General features: G+C 25.9%; 1 protein-coding gene across 1 annotated transcript; it reads right to left on the minus strand.

Annotated features, from left to right (window-relative positions):
• Window positions 1-5,946: 5,946 nt before the first annotated feature.
• Window positions 5,947-7,420, minus strand: LOC101504974 (protein BIG GRAIN 1-like E). The gene has a single exon (XM_004490184.4). It carries the CDS (start codon window positions 7,291-7,293, stop codon window positions 6,436-6,438), a length of 858 nt encoding a protein of 285 aa, XP_004490241.1. The 5' UTR covers window positions 7,294-7,420; the 3' UTR covers window positions 5,947-6,435.
• Between the last annotated feature and the right edge of the window lie 11,170 nt (window positions 7,421-18,590).

The following is an 18,590-nucleotide window of genomic DNA, read 5'->3' on the forward strand; positions in this document are numbered from 1 at the left end:
TCTAAACGAAATTTTGTGACGACATAACCCCAACAAATGCCAACAAGATTTTTTTAAAAAGAACATAATTTGTTATGGTATAAGTAGCCACAAATATCAATGAAATATCCAACCAATTATATAAGAGAGTCACTATTTGTGAAATATTTTTTCGTTAATAACGTTTGCGAAATTGGGTTCCAAAATATTGGAGAGTTTTTTTGTCAGTAATTATTGAGGATCTTGTGATCATCAATAATCTTTCTGGAATTGTTCAGTAATATAATATATTTTTATATCGATATATAGATTCACAAGGCAATGAACTAAGGTTCATTTAGCACTTGTGTCCAATTGCTTTGGGTTGGAGTTAACTCTGGAACACTTAGTATCATCTATGGTGACAAGTTTGTTTAATATTTTACATCAAAAAATAAAGGTGATAGTGTGAAAATGTTATTTGGAAAAGCTTATGCTATAAAAGACTTGATACTTGATTGGTTCTTTGTGACTCGCACTTCTTTTTTGGAAACCTATCAAGTGCACGATTATAGTATGTGTACAACTGCAATGTCAAGTTCCATTGTGAAGTTTGATATAAAGAAATTATATGAAATAATCAATTTTGACTTGTGTAAAATTAAATTCAATGATGTTTTGATACAATCAAGATCACACAAGTTATTGAATAATAATACATGAAGCTTAGCTGACATTGATGCAATAGGTGCTCTAAAATTATATTAATCGTTTTCGACATGTAGAAGTTTTTGGAGTAATTTTGTTTCAATTGAAAATTGTTGGACCGATTTAGCTTCACGTGAATTTTTGGAGTTGATTTAACTTCAAAAACAAATTATTGAAAAGATTTAACTTTAAGTGAATTTTTTTGAGATGTTTAACTTCAATAAAAATTTTTAAGTGGTTTAAAATTAAATGAAAATATTTATAATAGTTTAACTGAATTAAAAATTATTACCGTAATTTAGTGTTAAGTGGAAATTTTTTTATCTAATGTATTCTTGATTATACATTATCATGAGTGGTTTAGCAGGGTAAAAGTTCAATATTAAGTTATCTATCTTAAATTATTGGCACTTTTGTTATTTATTTCCATCTCTATCAAAATAACTTTTATAAAAATAAATAAAAAATCTAAAAAGGAAAAGAAAAAGGAAGATTTGATTGCCTATAAAAAAGAGGGACATGTCTCTCTTATCTCTTGACTCTGTCCCTATCTCATTACTTCGGCTTGTTCGCAAAGCATTGAGGGTAAATAAGGGATGCGATTACAGGTTGAAAATAGATTTTCTATCTTTAATTTTTGTAACTTTGATAATTTTAGTAGAAGAATTTCATAGCATATGTGTAAAATAAACTTATATTGTGGTATTTTTATCTTTAAATTAACAGTTCAATGATTTTTGATATAACAAAAACTATTTAATATTATTTAAAAAATTAATATAATTAAATATTATTTATCAAAATTGTTAATGAAACAATATTTAATGAATTTGTATTTACTGATAATAGTGAATGTGAATAACTTTTTAAAATATATAGAAAATTAATATAAACAATAAATTGATATTTTTTATCTATGAAATAATTTTTTTATAGTATAAAAGTTTTCAAATAACTTTTTATTCACAAAATGAATATGAATTTATTATTTAGAAAAACAATTATATCGAAACCATTGAATTTATCAATGTACTATACAAGTTCCACTTGTATTTAAGGGAAAATTCGTGATTAAAATCCTCACTGTTAAATTCATTGTAATGAATTAAATCATACATGATAGAGATAAATACATTTATAAAGTCAGATGATCAATAATATGAATAATTTTATAAATAATTACAATAAAAATTAAATATTATTAATAATTTAATTGATGTAATTGATTGATAATGTATTCAAAATTTTAACGATGAAGGAAATTTCCCAAAGCATAATGCTAAACTTTGTAGTTGTGATTAAAATTGAATAACAATTATGACAAAATTTGGGCCCACCACTCAACATTGATAGTTACACCGACCCTTTTGGTTTCGCATGCATGATTTGTTTGTCTTCATCATTCTTTCAAAAGGCTATCAAATTAATCCATCATTTAACTCTTTGATAGACTCCAACTGTAAGTCATAAAGAGAATACTATACTCCCACTGAACCCGGCCAGAAATTGCCATCCCCACAATCTTTAATCCAGTTACATTTCAATATAAAAAGAATTTAATCACTGTGCAAGAATGATCTCTAATTACATTTCATTATATTCATATTTATTACTATATCACAAAATTATATTATGATATGACAGTACAATGAATAATGGTTAAGCAATTGTGTAAACTTTTTTTTTTTATATTTAATACTTTTTCTCAAGTCTTTGGTATAATTAATTATGAAAAAATTAATATATATAATAAATTATTAAGATATTTGAAACATTTTAACTTATACTATATTTAATGGTTAATGGATAATAAGTAATACAAACAAAATTTATGTCAATAACTTTTATTGTATATAGATCAACGTTTATAAATATAAATATTTATATATAGAGGAGAGAGTTACAGGGAAGGGAGAAAGAGGAGATAAAAAGGAAGTGAGGGAGAAGACACGTAGGGGGTAGAGAAAGGAGGGAGAGGGGTGAGGAGAGAACAAAAAAGATACAGCGAGAGAGAAGAAATATAAAGAGGATAGAGATGAGAGAGAAAGAGGATAGAGATGAGAGAGAAAGAGGAAATAAAAGATTATATATATATATATATATATATATATATATATGAAAATTAATGGTTATTTTAGTATTTTATATAATATGTATTTAGTAAAAAAAAGTTATCTTGTATATATTATAGAAAAGGATAAAAATTTCAGCTTTTGTCCAATACTTTTTATCCCACATTTTATTTTGTTAAATCTCATGATTAATATAAAAATTAAACACATTACAATTAAAATTGTTTTTAGTCATTTATATTTCAACGAATAGTTGCTCACGTTTAATTAAATTATTAGGAGTAATTATATTTACTACTATTTAAATTTTGATGTGAATACTGTTTGTAATTTCCATTGTAATTTTTTTCTGTTAATGATATAAAATAGTTTCTTTTTTAAATAAACAATGCTAATAATGAACTCGTTTGTTTAAAAAAAATTAAAATTATTTTTATAGTATTTTATCTTTTTATTATAATTTTTTATAAAAAATAATTTTAAAAATAAAACTTCAAATAAAAATTTTGTTTAAATAGTTTATTTTAAAAATATGATTTTAAGTATTTCATCTATTTTCTACAACTTTTTTTGAATAATGAAATTTCAAAAAATGATTAAAATAAAAAATGTATTTTGAGAATCTCTTCATAAAAATCATTTTTACAAAATAAATTTGTAAACTATATATATTTCATCAGCAATAACTTTTTACAACAATGATATATATATTCATAATTTTTATAGATTTATTCAATACCTTATTTTTTTTTATCGATCTTTCTTTCTATAACATCACTATTGTATCATCCATGAGTATCACACTATTTTATCTACTTCTTTTTCAATCAAAGTGTCAAAGGAGTGGTTGAGTGTTCGTCAATCTTTTTCAAAATTTTATGTATATGTAGATTTTGTTTATATTTTATTTGTCTGAAAATAATTGTCTCATTCGTAATATTTAATTGTCTTAAATAATTTATTTCTTTAAATAGCCGATGAAGAATTAATTATTTTTTTAATAATATATTAATTTATTCTTGTATTTTAACTCATTAAATTTCTCCGGTAACTTAATTAATAAAAGTATTTGAGTAAATAAATTTATTTGTTCATTGAATGAATATAACTGATCATTTTATTCATAATTGTGCATAACATATAACATATATGAGAGATTTAAAATAAAAATAGTGAGATTAATATATTAAATTATGAAAAATGCTAACAAGTAGGACACTTCTTAAGCATATAAAGATAAAATTATTGCCATCTTAGGCCTATGCATACCAACAACACATCACCTAAATGTTTTTATATCTTTTTAATAGTATTATAGGGTTTCAAAAATATTAAGAGAGAAATGTTCTCCATGAACTATGGGGTTCATAAATAAAAAAGGCTAGAATTCAGAAACAAAATCAGATTTTAAAAAGAAATCTTTTTTTTTTTTTTATCTATACGCATTAATAATATAAAAATATTTTAAACTATCAGTTAATTACAATCGTCAATTTAATAAAATATTTGATTTTTATTTTAATGACCTCTAAAATCACATACAAGAATGATTGTGATAGATTAATAATATAAATTTTTTTACATTAATAATACATAAAAATTAAACTCAACAAAAATAAAAGATCGAGAGTTTTTAACAATAAAAAACAAAACATGAATTTAGATTTTCTATGTCAATTTTAAGTTTTTTTATTTTACTTTTTTTATGTTATTGATATTATTTACGATTTAAATAAAAGAACGATTCTTTCTAAGTTCTTAATGCTTTTTTATTAAAAATTCATTTTTTTAAATTAAATTTAAATTTTTAAAATATTTAAGAAGACTTTAAATACAATATTTAAAAGTACATTAAAAATTATATATTCAACTTTTAAAAATTTAAAATTTATTATTTTCTATAAAATTTATTATTTTTTATATTAACAAGTTAGCACTTCTAATTATTGACCTAGACATGCTAAGAAAGAAAAACTGCAAAAATCATGGATTATATATCAAATCATAACTAATCCCTGTACTTATGTTATCTTTAGAGGTGTCAATTGATCCACGATTAAGGTAGGTACACCATTTATATTTTCTCAAAAAATAAAAACGGTACACCATTATTTTTTTGTCTACAAAATGGGTACACCATTTAACGTTTAATAATTGATTATGTCGCATCAAAAATAGTTGAGAGAGATTATTAGATCTCCATTTGCTCACTTTTCATGTTCAAAAGCCCCTAATTAACCACCTTCCACTCCGTGAACAAATCAATGTGATAAGGAATAATTAAGCATTAATTGTTACTCTCTTCCCAAAAATTTAAAGATTAAGGAATAGATTTGTGTCACATCAGTAAATTATACATATGAATTAGACTATATAATCCTTTCCACTGGTGTGTCAAAAGATTAAATTCATCTATATTTACCCATGTAGTAAAAGATTTATTCCTCAATTATTTTTTACCGATATGTCAAAGAGGATTATATAATCTATATATGTTGGTGATGAATTATAGATTATATAAATTATCAGGTAAATTATATTTATATAATCATTTGAGGACCAATTAATTTCTTATCCACTCTTAAACATCACTAACATATATTGATTATATATAGATAAATTATAGGGGATTTAATCATCAATATTTAGATTTAAATTTAGTTGACTAAAATCGAATAATATCTTCGTAAAATAACAAAAATTTCGTTAGATTTAGATATCTTAAACAAATATTATAAATTTTGATAAATATTTCTTAAATATGAAGAAAATTTAATCGAAATGAAAAAATCCACCTTATATGTCCAAATACCATATTTAGTTTAATCAAATGATTTTACATCCTAAAAACCCTTTTAAAAAATAAATAAAAAATTTATTAGATTATTGTTATTAATTTCAAAATATTATTTTTAAAATTTGCAGTCGCAATATATGTTAGATAGACCCTGTCCTTAAATTTCAATAGTGATTTTTCCAAATCTTATCGACATTTCTATTGTGTTCATCGATTCACATTAAATTAAGAAATGCAGACAAGATTTAAAGCTCACAATGATAATTCCAACTCCAAGGTCTATACTTTTTCATAATTGCAATCCAAACGAAACACTTGATGACATCTTAAATCTTAAATTACAGCAAAAATCTAATCAAGCCAATAATGTGAACACTATACATATGTTTGCACTCTAATACATAAGGTCTATAAGCAAAGAAAATTAAATAAAATTAGATTAAGAGTAAGACAAACAAACATTCCAAACTGTACAAACAAAGAAAAAAAGTATTGAAATAAATTGGAAACCAAATCCAGAAAGGAAAACAAGCAAAATCCAGTACATTTCCCTTTTCGAAGTGTCTAACTTGTCAAATAACATGAACAAATAAACAAAAATCACCATTTTAGTTCGATATCACATTAGTTCATGACTTAATCAAAAATTTCGAATCATCAAAATAGTTCTTGAAAATAAAATTTATTATCATAAAAGTCTATGAAAAATACAATTTACTCTTAAAATAGTCTTTGAATATTATAACGTCAAAGACTAAACTGATTGATGTTTTGATGATTCGATAACTAATTTGAATTTTTGATATATCAGTAACCAAAGTAACACCGGTCTACACTTTCGGACACTAAAATGATAGTTTATACTAGAAATTATTATACAATATATATGATGAAAGAGGATTAATTAACATTGGAAATTGTTGCTCCTCTCTTGATATTTTCCATGTTGGTAGTTTCATAAACAGGTAAACCACTTGAATAATGACACAAATCATAGTTTTGCAATTCAAACAAATCAGAACTTGAATCACTTTCAGCACCATCATCAACAACCTCATTCAAATTTCTTACACCCTTTCCCTCTGCTGAATATTGTTTGTCCACAAAATTCCTTTGCAAATTTGTGTCTCTCTTTTTCTTATCATCCCAAAAAAACTCATTCCTCAAACTGTTTGATGATTTGACATCATGTTTTTGTTCCAACAAGTTTCTGAATTCTTTGCACCCTTTTGTTGGTGTTGTTATTACATTATAAGGAGGAGTTCTAAAACCAGTAACAGACCTTGAATCACCATTATTGCTTGAGCTTCTGAAATGACTAATGCTGCTTCTCCTTCTTCTTCTCCCACCAGGACTTTCATCTTCATCTTTCATCGACTGTGAGCTTGATTTCGATGATTTCTTCTTCTTCGACATCGATTGATTGAATAGTGAGTTCAAAAAGCTTGCAAGTTTTCCACCTGGTGAGCTAGGTTGTTTGTGTTTCTTCTCTTTCATTTGTTTGTCAACAACTCCATGGAATTGTTGAGGTAATAAGCTTCTCATTGGCATGTCTAAGCTTATTCTACCTCTATGTCTTTCTTCTCTAATCATCTTTTGTGTGAAAGTGGAGTTATTATTATATCCAACAACTTCATTGTAACCTGAGAAGTATCTTGCAGCTTCAAACACATCAAGTTCACCAGAATCATTTCTTCTGTGGAATGTTTTTTTATTGTGATTCATTTCTGGGTCTAGAATCAGTCCTGCTAGGGACATATTGGTGGTTTCAGTCTTTGATTTTTTGAATGTTTTCTTTAAGTTATGTAAAAGTGTGTAAGTTTATGGTTTGAAATGATTGAGAGGAGTGGGAGGGTCAGAGTTTAGAATAATCAACATGAACTCTTCCCATAATTTTATATAATGAGGAAGGAGTTTTGTGGGACCAACATATGAAAGTGGGGTCCATGAAATATAAATAAAAATTATTTGAAAATTTGAATTTTATATTTTATTTTTAATTAGGTATTTTCTAGTTGTAATTGTAGAGATTATAAATGAGAGTTTCTTTTTTCAAAAAATTTAAACAATGTTACATTTTTAAAATTGATTGGATCTAAGACTTTGGTTAAAATAGAAGAGAGGTGAACAATAAGATAAGATGAAAGTGGGGTATATAGTGGGAAACAATGCTTTAATCCTTCTCATGGTGTTAAAATCAGAAGTTTTGTGTTAGAGATTGTGGGGAGCAAAGAGATGTGTTTCATTGGATTCTATTGGTTTGAGAGGAAATTGAGTGTTGAGTGGTTGTTGGCTATGTATATACATTTTGATGATGGCCATGATGAGCATCATGTACATCATAAAATTTAACCTTACTTTGTAATTTAAATCATTATACAGATGGATAATAATTATAAGAGATCCCACCATCATTTTGAGAGCTTCAAAGTCACTCTATAACAAATTAAAAGTAATTGCTTGGAGGGTAATTTCTTTTGACTAAGGATTGATTTACTATGGCCCATTAATATCTCACTGCCTCCTCTTTAAGTTGATTTCCTAACAAAGGACTTTTTAATCTTTTTAATCATATTAAGTCTCAATTAGTGGGTAATATTTCAATTTCCAACCACTGGCAGGTTGAAATAGAGAGATATAATAGCAGAATTACCGGTTGTTATATAATTAATTAATAATATTAGCATATAGAAAATGTCTTGTCATCATGTCATGTATTTTTTAAATCATCAAAATTTCAAAAATTTTGTAGGTATAATCATATGGAAGGTAATATGTCATGAAGTCCCAACAAAGGAACAAAGATTAATGGTGGAGCAGCCTTTTCCAGTGTAAAGAACTTTAAGAACCACACATGCATACTTAGTTGCATAATCAGCTTTAATTTTCTTTTTGACTTACTGTAAATTTTTTAACATTTTGTAAATTAAATGAAGTAAATTATTGTAGACGATATATTATTCTCCTCAAATCTCATCACTCTAAAAAAAAGAAAAAGCGAGAAGAATATCATGCTTTGTGTACCTAAATATAAACAAATTATAACTACAAATGTTATAATTATTAAATTTCCCTTTAATTAATATTTTGTGAAAGAAAATCACAAATTAAATGATGGTTTAGAAAATGCAATAAACGGGATAATTAGTGTGTCCTAATTTAGTTTTTTTTTTTTTAAATATATAGGGACTTGTTTTCTTAAAAAAAACACAACTTTAAAGATGCATGTTTATAATACATTTCTTGATATACACTTCCTAACGTACTTACTAATATTATCTGAATATTGAATAACTTACTTTATTAAAAAAATTGTCTTATTAAGTTATTCAAATCTTATATAAATTTAATTTGATTTATATAAATTTTAAATAATAAAATAGTACATCAGAAATTTATTGCCTGCCTTTCTCAAATTTAAAGGACTAAAATCACGCCATAGTTTTGTAGATGGACCCATGCCTATTTATTTGGAGGCATTAGCCCCACAAATTTGTGATTTTTGAAAATAGTTGTGAAAACTTTAACATATAATACACATTTAAATATTTAAATGTATATTTACTTTTGAATTTAGCTTTGTTTTGCGTGTGGTAAATGGTAATGCAACACCAATGTGCACAATTGTACATGAGATGAATAATTGAAAGATAATCTGATCACATATATAGAGATACATTGTGTTATAGAACTAGAAAGCTAACTGAAGAATCGGTTTAAAGATCTCAACAAGTAATTTTCTTTATTTCAAACGATTACATTAAAAAGAAATTTTATTCGTCATATGTGGTTAACCTTGGTTGCACTGTAATTATCACTTTGTATAACCTAATTTATCGTACGTGTGCATTATTATTTTTCTTTCTTCGTCATGGTTCCTAAAAAATAACTGTCCAATTGCCACCTCTTTATCTATTATTTTGTGTTCTAAAAAAAGATAGGAAAATAGGTTGCTAACAGAAGCAATGGCAAATTGAGAAAAATTCTTTGTCGGAGACGACAAATAAGTCCATAAATTTTGATGAAAAATAAATTACTATCTTTTACAAAAATACATAACTATACTAACAAAATAAACTCAAAATATATAAAAACTTCTATAAATTATAATTGTCCTCTATTAGTTTTCATATTATGAAATGTTCAATAATTTTTTTAATTATGAAAACTATTAAATATGTCATTTTCTATATATGTAATTAAACAATTATTTAACCATTCATCAATCATATGGTAATTGATGGGTGTAAATAGATGGGTATGTGTGCATCCACCACTAAATAGGTTAAATCACTAGTAGAATTTTGCCTTTTTAAGTCAGTTAAAATGCACATTTTAAGTCGGTTCTGTGCCCGAGTTAACAGCAAACGACTTAAAAAATATGTTATTTTTTAACTCGTTCCATTAACCGACTTAACATAGCTTCATCATATTAAGTCGATTCACCTTAACCGACTTAAACATCATAAATTCAGTACAACACATCATCTTTTTAAGTCGGATATTTTGACCAACTGACTTAATAGATATAGTTAAAATAATTTTTTTTTTTTTTTATATAAATTTCTCATTTTGTTTTCACGCTCCTAATCCATACAATATTTCGTATTAAATTTCAAATAAGAGTTTTGTACTTACAATCAAAATCTTATATAAACATCTAATAATCAAAATATACAATATCACAATATCTCATGTTTATAAAAAAAAAATATAGAGTACAAAAAAAATATCACAATATAAATGAATTACTCATATAAATTTATTATTCAATAAGTTGAACGACCATATCTGAAATGGTGGCGATGAAACACGTATAGAAGGTGGCGATGAAACACGTGAAGTGGCGATGCGATGAAACACGAACAAGATGGCGATGAAACACGTACAGAAGGTGGCGATGCGATGAAACACGAGAAGAAGATGACTATGAAACGGCGATGAAAGACGATGGTAAAGAAATCGACGTCAGACGATAAAATATGAAACTGAGTTGAAGTTTGGCTATCATAAAGAAAGAGAGGTATTAAACATGAAACTGAGCAATGGGTGTCTATCGAAAATATGGTTAGAGAATAGAAAAGATTTATAATAGAATAGTTAATAGAGTGGAAGATAAAACGTTTCACGTGGTTAAAGGTTATTGTTTACGTTTGCCTTTAAGTCGGTTATTAATAGAACCGCATTAAACAAATTTTAAATATTTACAAAATTGCTACCGCCTCATTTTATTAAGTCGTTTAAATTTTATTAAGTCATTTTATTTAGCCAGGAATATGATGGGATATATTAATTTTTTAATTTTATTTTTACAATATCTCTTAAGTCGGTTGTCAATCTAACCGTGTTAATCATTTTTCACATATTTACAAATCTGCCACCGCCTCATTTTGTTAACTCGGTTATACGGACAAGCGACTTAAATGTAACTCCGTATCATTTGTTAAGTCTGGTAGCACGTAACCGACTTAAATCTGCTGTATTAAAAGTCCAATTTTCTACTAGTGAATTATCGGTTCACATCAATGTTAAACTACATTTGATTTAAAGAAATCAAATAAATTTGATGTGTCTGAACAGACGTAATTCTGTTGTCCTTTAACTCCTATTTACTGCATGATTATTCCGACTGCTTTCAACTTCGACTCATATTTCATTCAACTCGCATGCTCTTTTTTTTACTATACAACAAATTCAAAATGTAAAGACTAGAGAGACAATTATAATTCATAGATGTTGAAGGGTTTTTATTTTTTGATTATATTTCATAGACTATATATATAGTAGGCTAAATTACATTCGTGGTCCTTTAACTTAATTTCAGGTAACGTTTTAGTCCTTGATCTTTTTTTTTTCCCGACTTGGTCCTTTATTTTAATTTTAAGTGACAATTTGATATTTTATGTTTTAAAATTTCAACAATGATATCCTTTTTTATACAAAAATTCAAAAAAAAATTCAATCAAAACTCATAAAATTAATTATATTCTTCAATATAATACAAATTTCATCAAATTCGTAATGCAAATCTTCAAATAAACTCATATTTTCATACTTTATTTGATATTTTTAGGAATAAATGACTAAATCGGGAAAAAAAAAGATATATGAATAAAACGTTACCGAAAATTAAGTTAAAGGACTACAAATGTAATTTAGCCTATATAGTAACTAATTGTATGCTTAATAATAAAGATTTTATTATTTAATGCTTATGCAATATACATTAAGGTATTTTTCTCTAGCTATAAAAAAATGGACTTTTCTATATAAAATTAATTTGTAGTATTTTATGTTTTTCAACTTGTGGAAATTTCTTAAATGTGTCTACAAGTATAGGGGTGGCTAAACGAATCGAATTCGCTGAATTCAATTGATTCGTTTAGTCTGTCATCATTTTATGTAGATTGAACTAAAAATTTGAATTCATTTATTTTAGTTGAGTTGTCTCGTTTAATCCGCACAAAAAAACGAACGAGACGGGTTAGCTTTTCAAACCAAATAAAATAAAATAAAAACAGCTATTTTTTTATAATAAAAATATGTGACTTCAGTTGGTTTTTTCCTAGTTTTTTTTTATTAATTCAACCAAACTAAAATTGATCCGTTAACTTATTCATCTTAAACTAAAAAACTAATCTATGAATCTTGTAAAAAAAAAAAGGACAAATCTATGAAGCATTCTACTTTAAAATATTGATATTAACTTATCAATAATTTAATTATATTTTTTTGTTTATAAATTTAACTATTGATAGTTTGTTAATATGTAAATTTAATATTTTTTTGTTCAAATTACATAATGTAAATTTATTTATTATAAATTTAATTATTGTTGATAAATTTAATTAAATATTTTCATAACTGAAAATCAGTCACCAAAGAAATAATTGATGCATATAATTTAGACACATGAATGTTTTTCACTAATCATTAGTTTAATTAGTACTTTTTCATATCATCTAAATAAAAATGGAATAATAAAAATATATTAATTATAATTGATTACAAAAAATATACCTGAAACAAATATTTATCATTGAAAATATTAAAATTTGTATTTTTTTTAATATCATCAATATAAATATTTTTTGATAGGTGAATCTGCCAACGGACGACTCAACCACTATCTTGCCCCACTTTTTAATGGATTAATCGTATAGCACCCTAAACAGAGAGGACCAACCTGCTTGTGATCCCTATTTACGTATAGTCCAAACTAAAGTATACAAAATAAAATTATAATTATAATATTTGCCGACTTTAATGCAAAGATAGTTTGGCCCATCAATCTCAGTTTCCCATATAACGGATAGATAGCATATATGATCCAAAAGATACACACCATAGGATGAGCATCAAAGCCATACATGGAACACCAAATACACTCTTTTACGTATAAAGCTTTGGTTAGTCAAGACCATTCAATTAGAAGTGACTATGACAATTCAATTAAGATCATAAAGTCTAGTCAATTTATTTCTCTCAATGGTCCCAATTTTTTGTTTAGCTACCACAATGGTGTATAGTCTACCTATACACAAGTCTTTTGTCTTATCATTTGACAATAGATTAGAAGCATGAATTAGAGAATTGATAATGCCACTTGATATGTCACAATCCTCCTTCCTAACCACAAGTTTTGAAATAGAAGAAGAAACACACTTTTGTTGCACTCACACTTTATGTTAATAGAAATCATTCTAATTAAGGAGTATTATAGAACTCTATGCTATGGTTGTGATACATGAGGGATACTAGACCATGATAAATAAGGAAGGATAAGGAACAATCTTCATGATCTATGGAAATTTTGTTTTAGATATTTGATCATTTTTGACAACACTTAGGAGAACAAGACTTATAGAAAGGACACTCAATTAAAGCAAAAAAAAGGCTACAAATTTTAATTAAAGTCTACCCAAAATTGTGTACATTGGATTTGGATGCTCCTTGTTGCCAGCATTTAGAATGTGTTATGTTATTTTCTTTGTTATGATTTTCAAGAACATAAGAAGAAAAGAAGACAAGGTTAGTTTAGAAAGAAGATTTTGATAGTCTATTATTGGTGAAGCTCAATTCAAGACCACAAATTACATGGGGAGAGAAATCATAAACTAGATAGATCAATTCTCTACATTGGTTTAACTCCTCTGCCTTATATCTTACTACTATCACATGAATAGCCTACATCAAATGAAAAACAGAAACCCAATTGAACAATGGCCACAAATATGTGGGGGAAATTATCTACATTTCAACAATTTGCAAATAGCACCCCTACATTTTTAAAATATCCATATTCTAAAAATCGCGCACATGTCATTTTTATATAATTTTACATTGACATTCAAGAATATCTTACATTCCCTCAAATCACAAGGATATTTTAAAATTAGTTGTAAGACAACATAGTGATTTCTTATTTGATGATATATAAAACTATTTTATACTGTTTGTACATATACATCAAACTCTAAAAGATAATAATTAAATGATATGTGTCGTAGAGGTGATTGCAATGTCGTTTAAATAAAATTTGAAGAAAAAATTGATTCAATAATTAAAATACCATGCAGTTTGATTTGATTTTGATATGTTTTTCTAAAAAAGTTTTATCTACTGATTTAGTGTGATTTAAATTGAATCGGTTTATTTGATTTTTTTATAACCAAAACACGCATATATAATGTCAAATAGCATATTAAAAACTAAAAAACATTAACATATATAGATTATAATATACACAAAATTAATATTACAAAACAAAAATATTAATTATATTTGAATTCTATGAAATAATTAAAAAATTAAATTAAATTAAACTAATAAATATTATTAAAAAAAAACAAATAAAACATACATACAACATCATATTTTAATAATAATATAAATAATTATTAAATTTATTTTGTTATTCTTAAAGAAAATGTCAACTTCACTTTTAATCAATTTGGAAATAAATGCCCCTAATGAAAATGGATATTTTGAAGAAAAAAAAGTAAGAGTGTGACTTGCAAAATATAGAGGTGTTGGTAGCAATAGTCATACGTGGCTTACCTAATGTGGAGGATCTAATCCAACACCAGTGGCAGCTCGATATGTGTTGTACTTGTATTGTATAATCATCATCCTCATCTTGAACAGAAAACTTTTTCTATAATCTTGGAAGATTCACTGGTTGCTCTCTTTAAATATGCACCATACATGTTAAAGTGGTCTTTAATGGACAAGGTTGTCCCAAGAGTCTCATCTTTTAGAGTTATGTTATGTACGTTATGCTTGATTTTCTTGTGACCTTTTTACCTAAACGACAATGGATCATAATTTCATCATTGAAATTTATTAACGAAGAATGGAGTATTGGTGGGTTTTAAGAATTATTTATTGTAGACCCATATAAAGTCCCGGTTTAGATGTCATCAAGGCTATTTTTTATAATTCAAAAAACTGATCCAACAAGATTATTTGAATCTAGCTTGTTTTAGGCCCATCTAAGAATTTAAGTTAAGCAAAGGTCCATTTGGTGTCCCTACAACTAAAGACATTGCCAGTGGCTTCGGGGACTTAATTGGTGGGACTGAAAAAACATGAAAGCAATGTCTACTTAGTCCAAAGTGTAATTTTATTTCCTATAGAATTTGGGTCTCGTTAACTAAATTCTACCAAGCCTACATAGAAAAATAGGTGAATTTGCTTGGACATTTATAGTGAAATTCAAGTGACCTAATAACATCTGGTCTAATACATTTATAACTTATGGTGTAACTTTTTGAGATTTTAAGTTGAGATTAATTTAATTTTACAAAATTGATTTGTAAGATGAAGTGAAATACTTTTTTTTTTTTAGGAAAAAAGTGAGAGTTACTTGGATATTTGGAGTAGGACTTGAATAACTAATGCTCCAATAGATTTTATATAGATCGTGATACTAACTAAAAATTTATATTTAAATTAGATTTAATTCAATTTAATTACTCAAATTTTCAAGCTAAAAAATGTCTATCGTCCACAAATATATAAGATATTCTTGTCATTTTCCTTTGTCCTTTCTATATGATTATTTTCAAATCTCTAATTATATTAAATTTTTTCCAAGATCTTCAATAAATATTATGATAAAAATATCAACTATTTCTCTTTCAAATGGTATGGTCAACTGATTGTTTATAGTCAATGGAATGCTATATTTAAGGACTGATATAGTAATTTTTTTAAGTTATATCTATATGTTATGATATAAATAAAAATAAATTAAAAAAATAGATGTTTGTGATCTTCATATATCCATTTTCTTTGATATATTTTTGTTTATATTATGAGACAGAAGAAATTTTATCCGACTTATATGAATAATTATTAATATAATAATAGTAATAATAAGATAGGATTCAACCCTCTTATTCCATCCTTAATATTCCTCGCAAGTACCCTCCAATGGGAAACACCCTTTATGAGCAGGCGCTTCAATTATAATCAATAATAATAATAAGATTATATAATGGATAGGATAAGAAAATTAATGAAAAAGGTTTGCATGCATATTTGAGTACAAAAGAATGTGCAACTCAAATGTGCAAGGAACCTGAAACTAAAACAAAATCTGAAATAAATCATCCAGAGGGGCTTGTACAGTTGGATTTTGCATAAACAATGTTCTTAGACGGTTTTTATTTTCAACTTTTTCAGACATTCAATAAAAAGTGGCCATACTATCTTCATACATAGTGCTAGCTATATCACACGCTTGGTAAAGATGCTCCTTTACCTTTTTCAACTTGCATAATGTGATGACACTTTTTTTTTGGAAATGATTAAAATAATAGTACATGTTGAAATTTGAAATAATCATACATTGTTTGAAATTGTAAAAGAAGAGGAAGTTTAGACTATAGAATGATTAAGTTTGTATCTCTCTTTTTTTTTTTTCCTTCTTTTTCTTATATACTATTTTATCTAGTTTTGAAGTTTTTACGTTATATTCTCGTGCTTTGATTGTGTTTTTTTTTTTTTTAATTTCTTTTAATTTATGTATGTCTGCTTATTTTTCTCAACATCTGACATCAAAGCTTTTTGTTTGATCTAGGGACATAAAATTCATAGTATGTTTTATGGTTGTGGTATTGTCTAATAAATAGTCTTCTATGATTCACCACTTTTTTCTGGAAACCTAGCTGGTGCACATTCAATATATCAAGTTATGTTGTGAAGTTTGACATAGAAAAATTTGATAGAAAAAAAAAAAATCATATTTTGGCTAATGGAAAATTCAAATTAATGTTGTGTTTATGCAATCATGACTATACAAGGTGTTAATTAGCACATGAACATTGGTTGATATTGATGCAAGATGTGCTATGAGATTATGTCGATTGTTAAGAAAGCCAACTTGGAAGTTGCACTGTAAATTTTCAGTTTCATTTTGGCATGTAGAAATATTTTTGGAGTGGTTTAACTTCAAGTGGAGTATACTCGTTTATGATGGAGTATGATAATTCTTTTGAATTATGATTATCAATATAGACAATGGAAGCTGAAGATGTATCATTTTCAATCAAGGTGAAGATCGTTGGAATTGATTAAAATAATACACGTTGAAATTTGCAAAAGTCCCTGTAACGCTCTATACTGCTTTAAGGATTTCCTATTGTCTCCATAAACCAACACGAGTCTTTTCAGCATATTTTATCCTCACTCGCATACTTTTTGGAAAACTTCCAAATTAAAGGTCACCAATCCAAAGAGGTGTTCCATGTCAGACGCGCTTAACTGTGAAGTTCTTATGTAATGGGCCACTAAAAAGAAGATGCATCTTATTGGTGTAAGTAGTACATATTAATCTTTATAAGCCTTCCTTCAACCGTATAGTCTCATACCTACACAGTTTCCGCATCCCACTCATTCTGATGTTATTTGATTAGTTCATGTGTTATTTTTCCTAGAAGTCTCCCAAGAGTTGCTCATTATATATGTCTTGTGCATCGGCAAACACTCCCCGCCTCGTCGACCTTAGGCATCCCATTCCTAGATTGTTTGGAATTGTAAAGAAAGAGAAAGTGTAAGACTATACATAGGAATCTAGTTCTTCATTGCAAATCTTAACAGTTAGAAAGACTTTAAGCTTGTATTTGATTCTTTTCTTTTTTCTTATACTCTTGTGTTAGAGTGTTGTGATGTAGTTCAACAATCTGATTCTTTTCTTTTCTCTTTTCTCTTTTCTCTTTTCTCATTTCTCTTATTCTCTAATTGTCATTAGACAACGATCGTAATTTTTCTCTAGTTTTGGTGTTTTCGTGTTATATTCTTATGCTTTATAGTGTTCTTCTAATTTCTTTATGTCCATCTATTTTTCCCAACATTTTTTAGGCCATAAAGATTAAAGACGTTTTGATGCATAAGATAAGAGATATGATAAAATTATTGTATCATATCATATTTTAATATTTAGTGTTTTATAAAACATCGAAATATAATAAATTAATCATAAATCGTATTCTATCGAGAAGGATATGATAAAAATAGTATATATAGATTCACTCCTATAAAATATAATTTAAAATATAAAAATTGAAATATAATAAAATATAATAAAATATTTTTTAAAATATGTACGGTTTTATCACACAGATAATTTTGTAATTTATATGATCTAAAATTATTAAATAAAAATTATATAGAACATTTAAAAATAAAATTATTATTAAACATTACAAAAGTATGAATATTAATCTAATTTTTTTAACATTAAATATAATTTTTTTGTAAGAATAGTTTTATCATATAAATATAATATATTTCATATATTTCTTTAGCTTAACATGTATAATAGACTTATTTAGTTAGACATGATAGTTTTTATATTGAAATATTTATTTGGTAGTATTAATAAATTTATTAAAATTATTTAATTTTCTTAGTATTTTTGTTAATTTATAAAAATAAAAATATTACAAATTAATTTTAAAAAATAAATATATAATTATTTAACAAGAATAATTTTATTATTTAAATATTTTTATACTATTTATTATCTTGTGTGAATCAACATACACGAT

This window comes from Cicer arietinum, chromosome 2 (assembly GCF_000331145.2).
Source record: "Cicer arietinum cultivar CDC Frontier isolate Library 1 chromosome 2, Cicar.CDCFrontier_v2.0, whole genome shotgun sequence".
Classification (NCBI taxonomy): Eukaryota; Viridiplantae; Streptophyta; class Magnoliopsida; order Fabales; family Fabaceae; genus Cicer; species Cicer arietinum.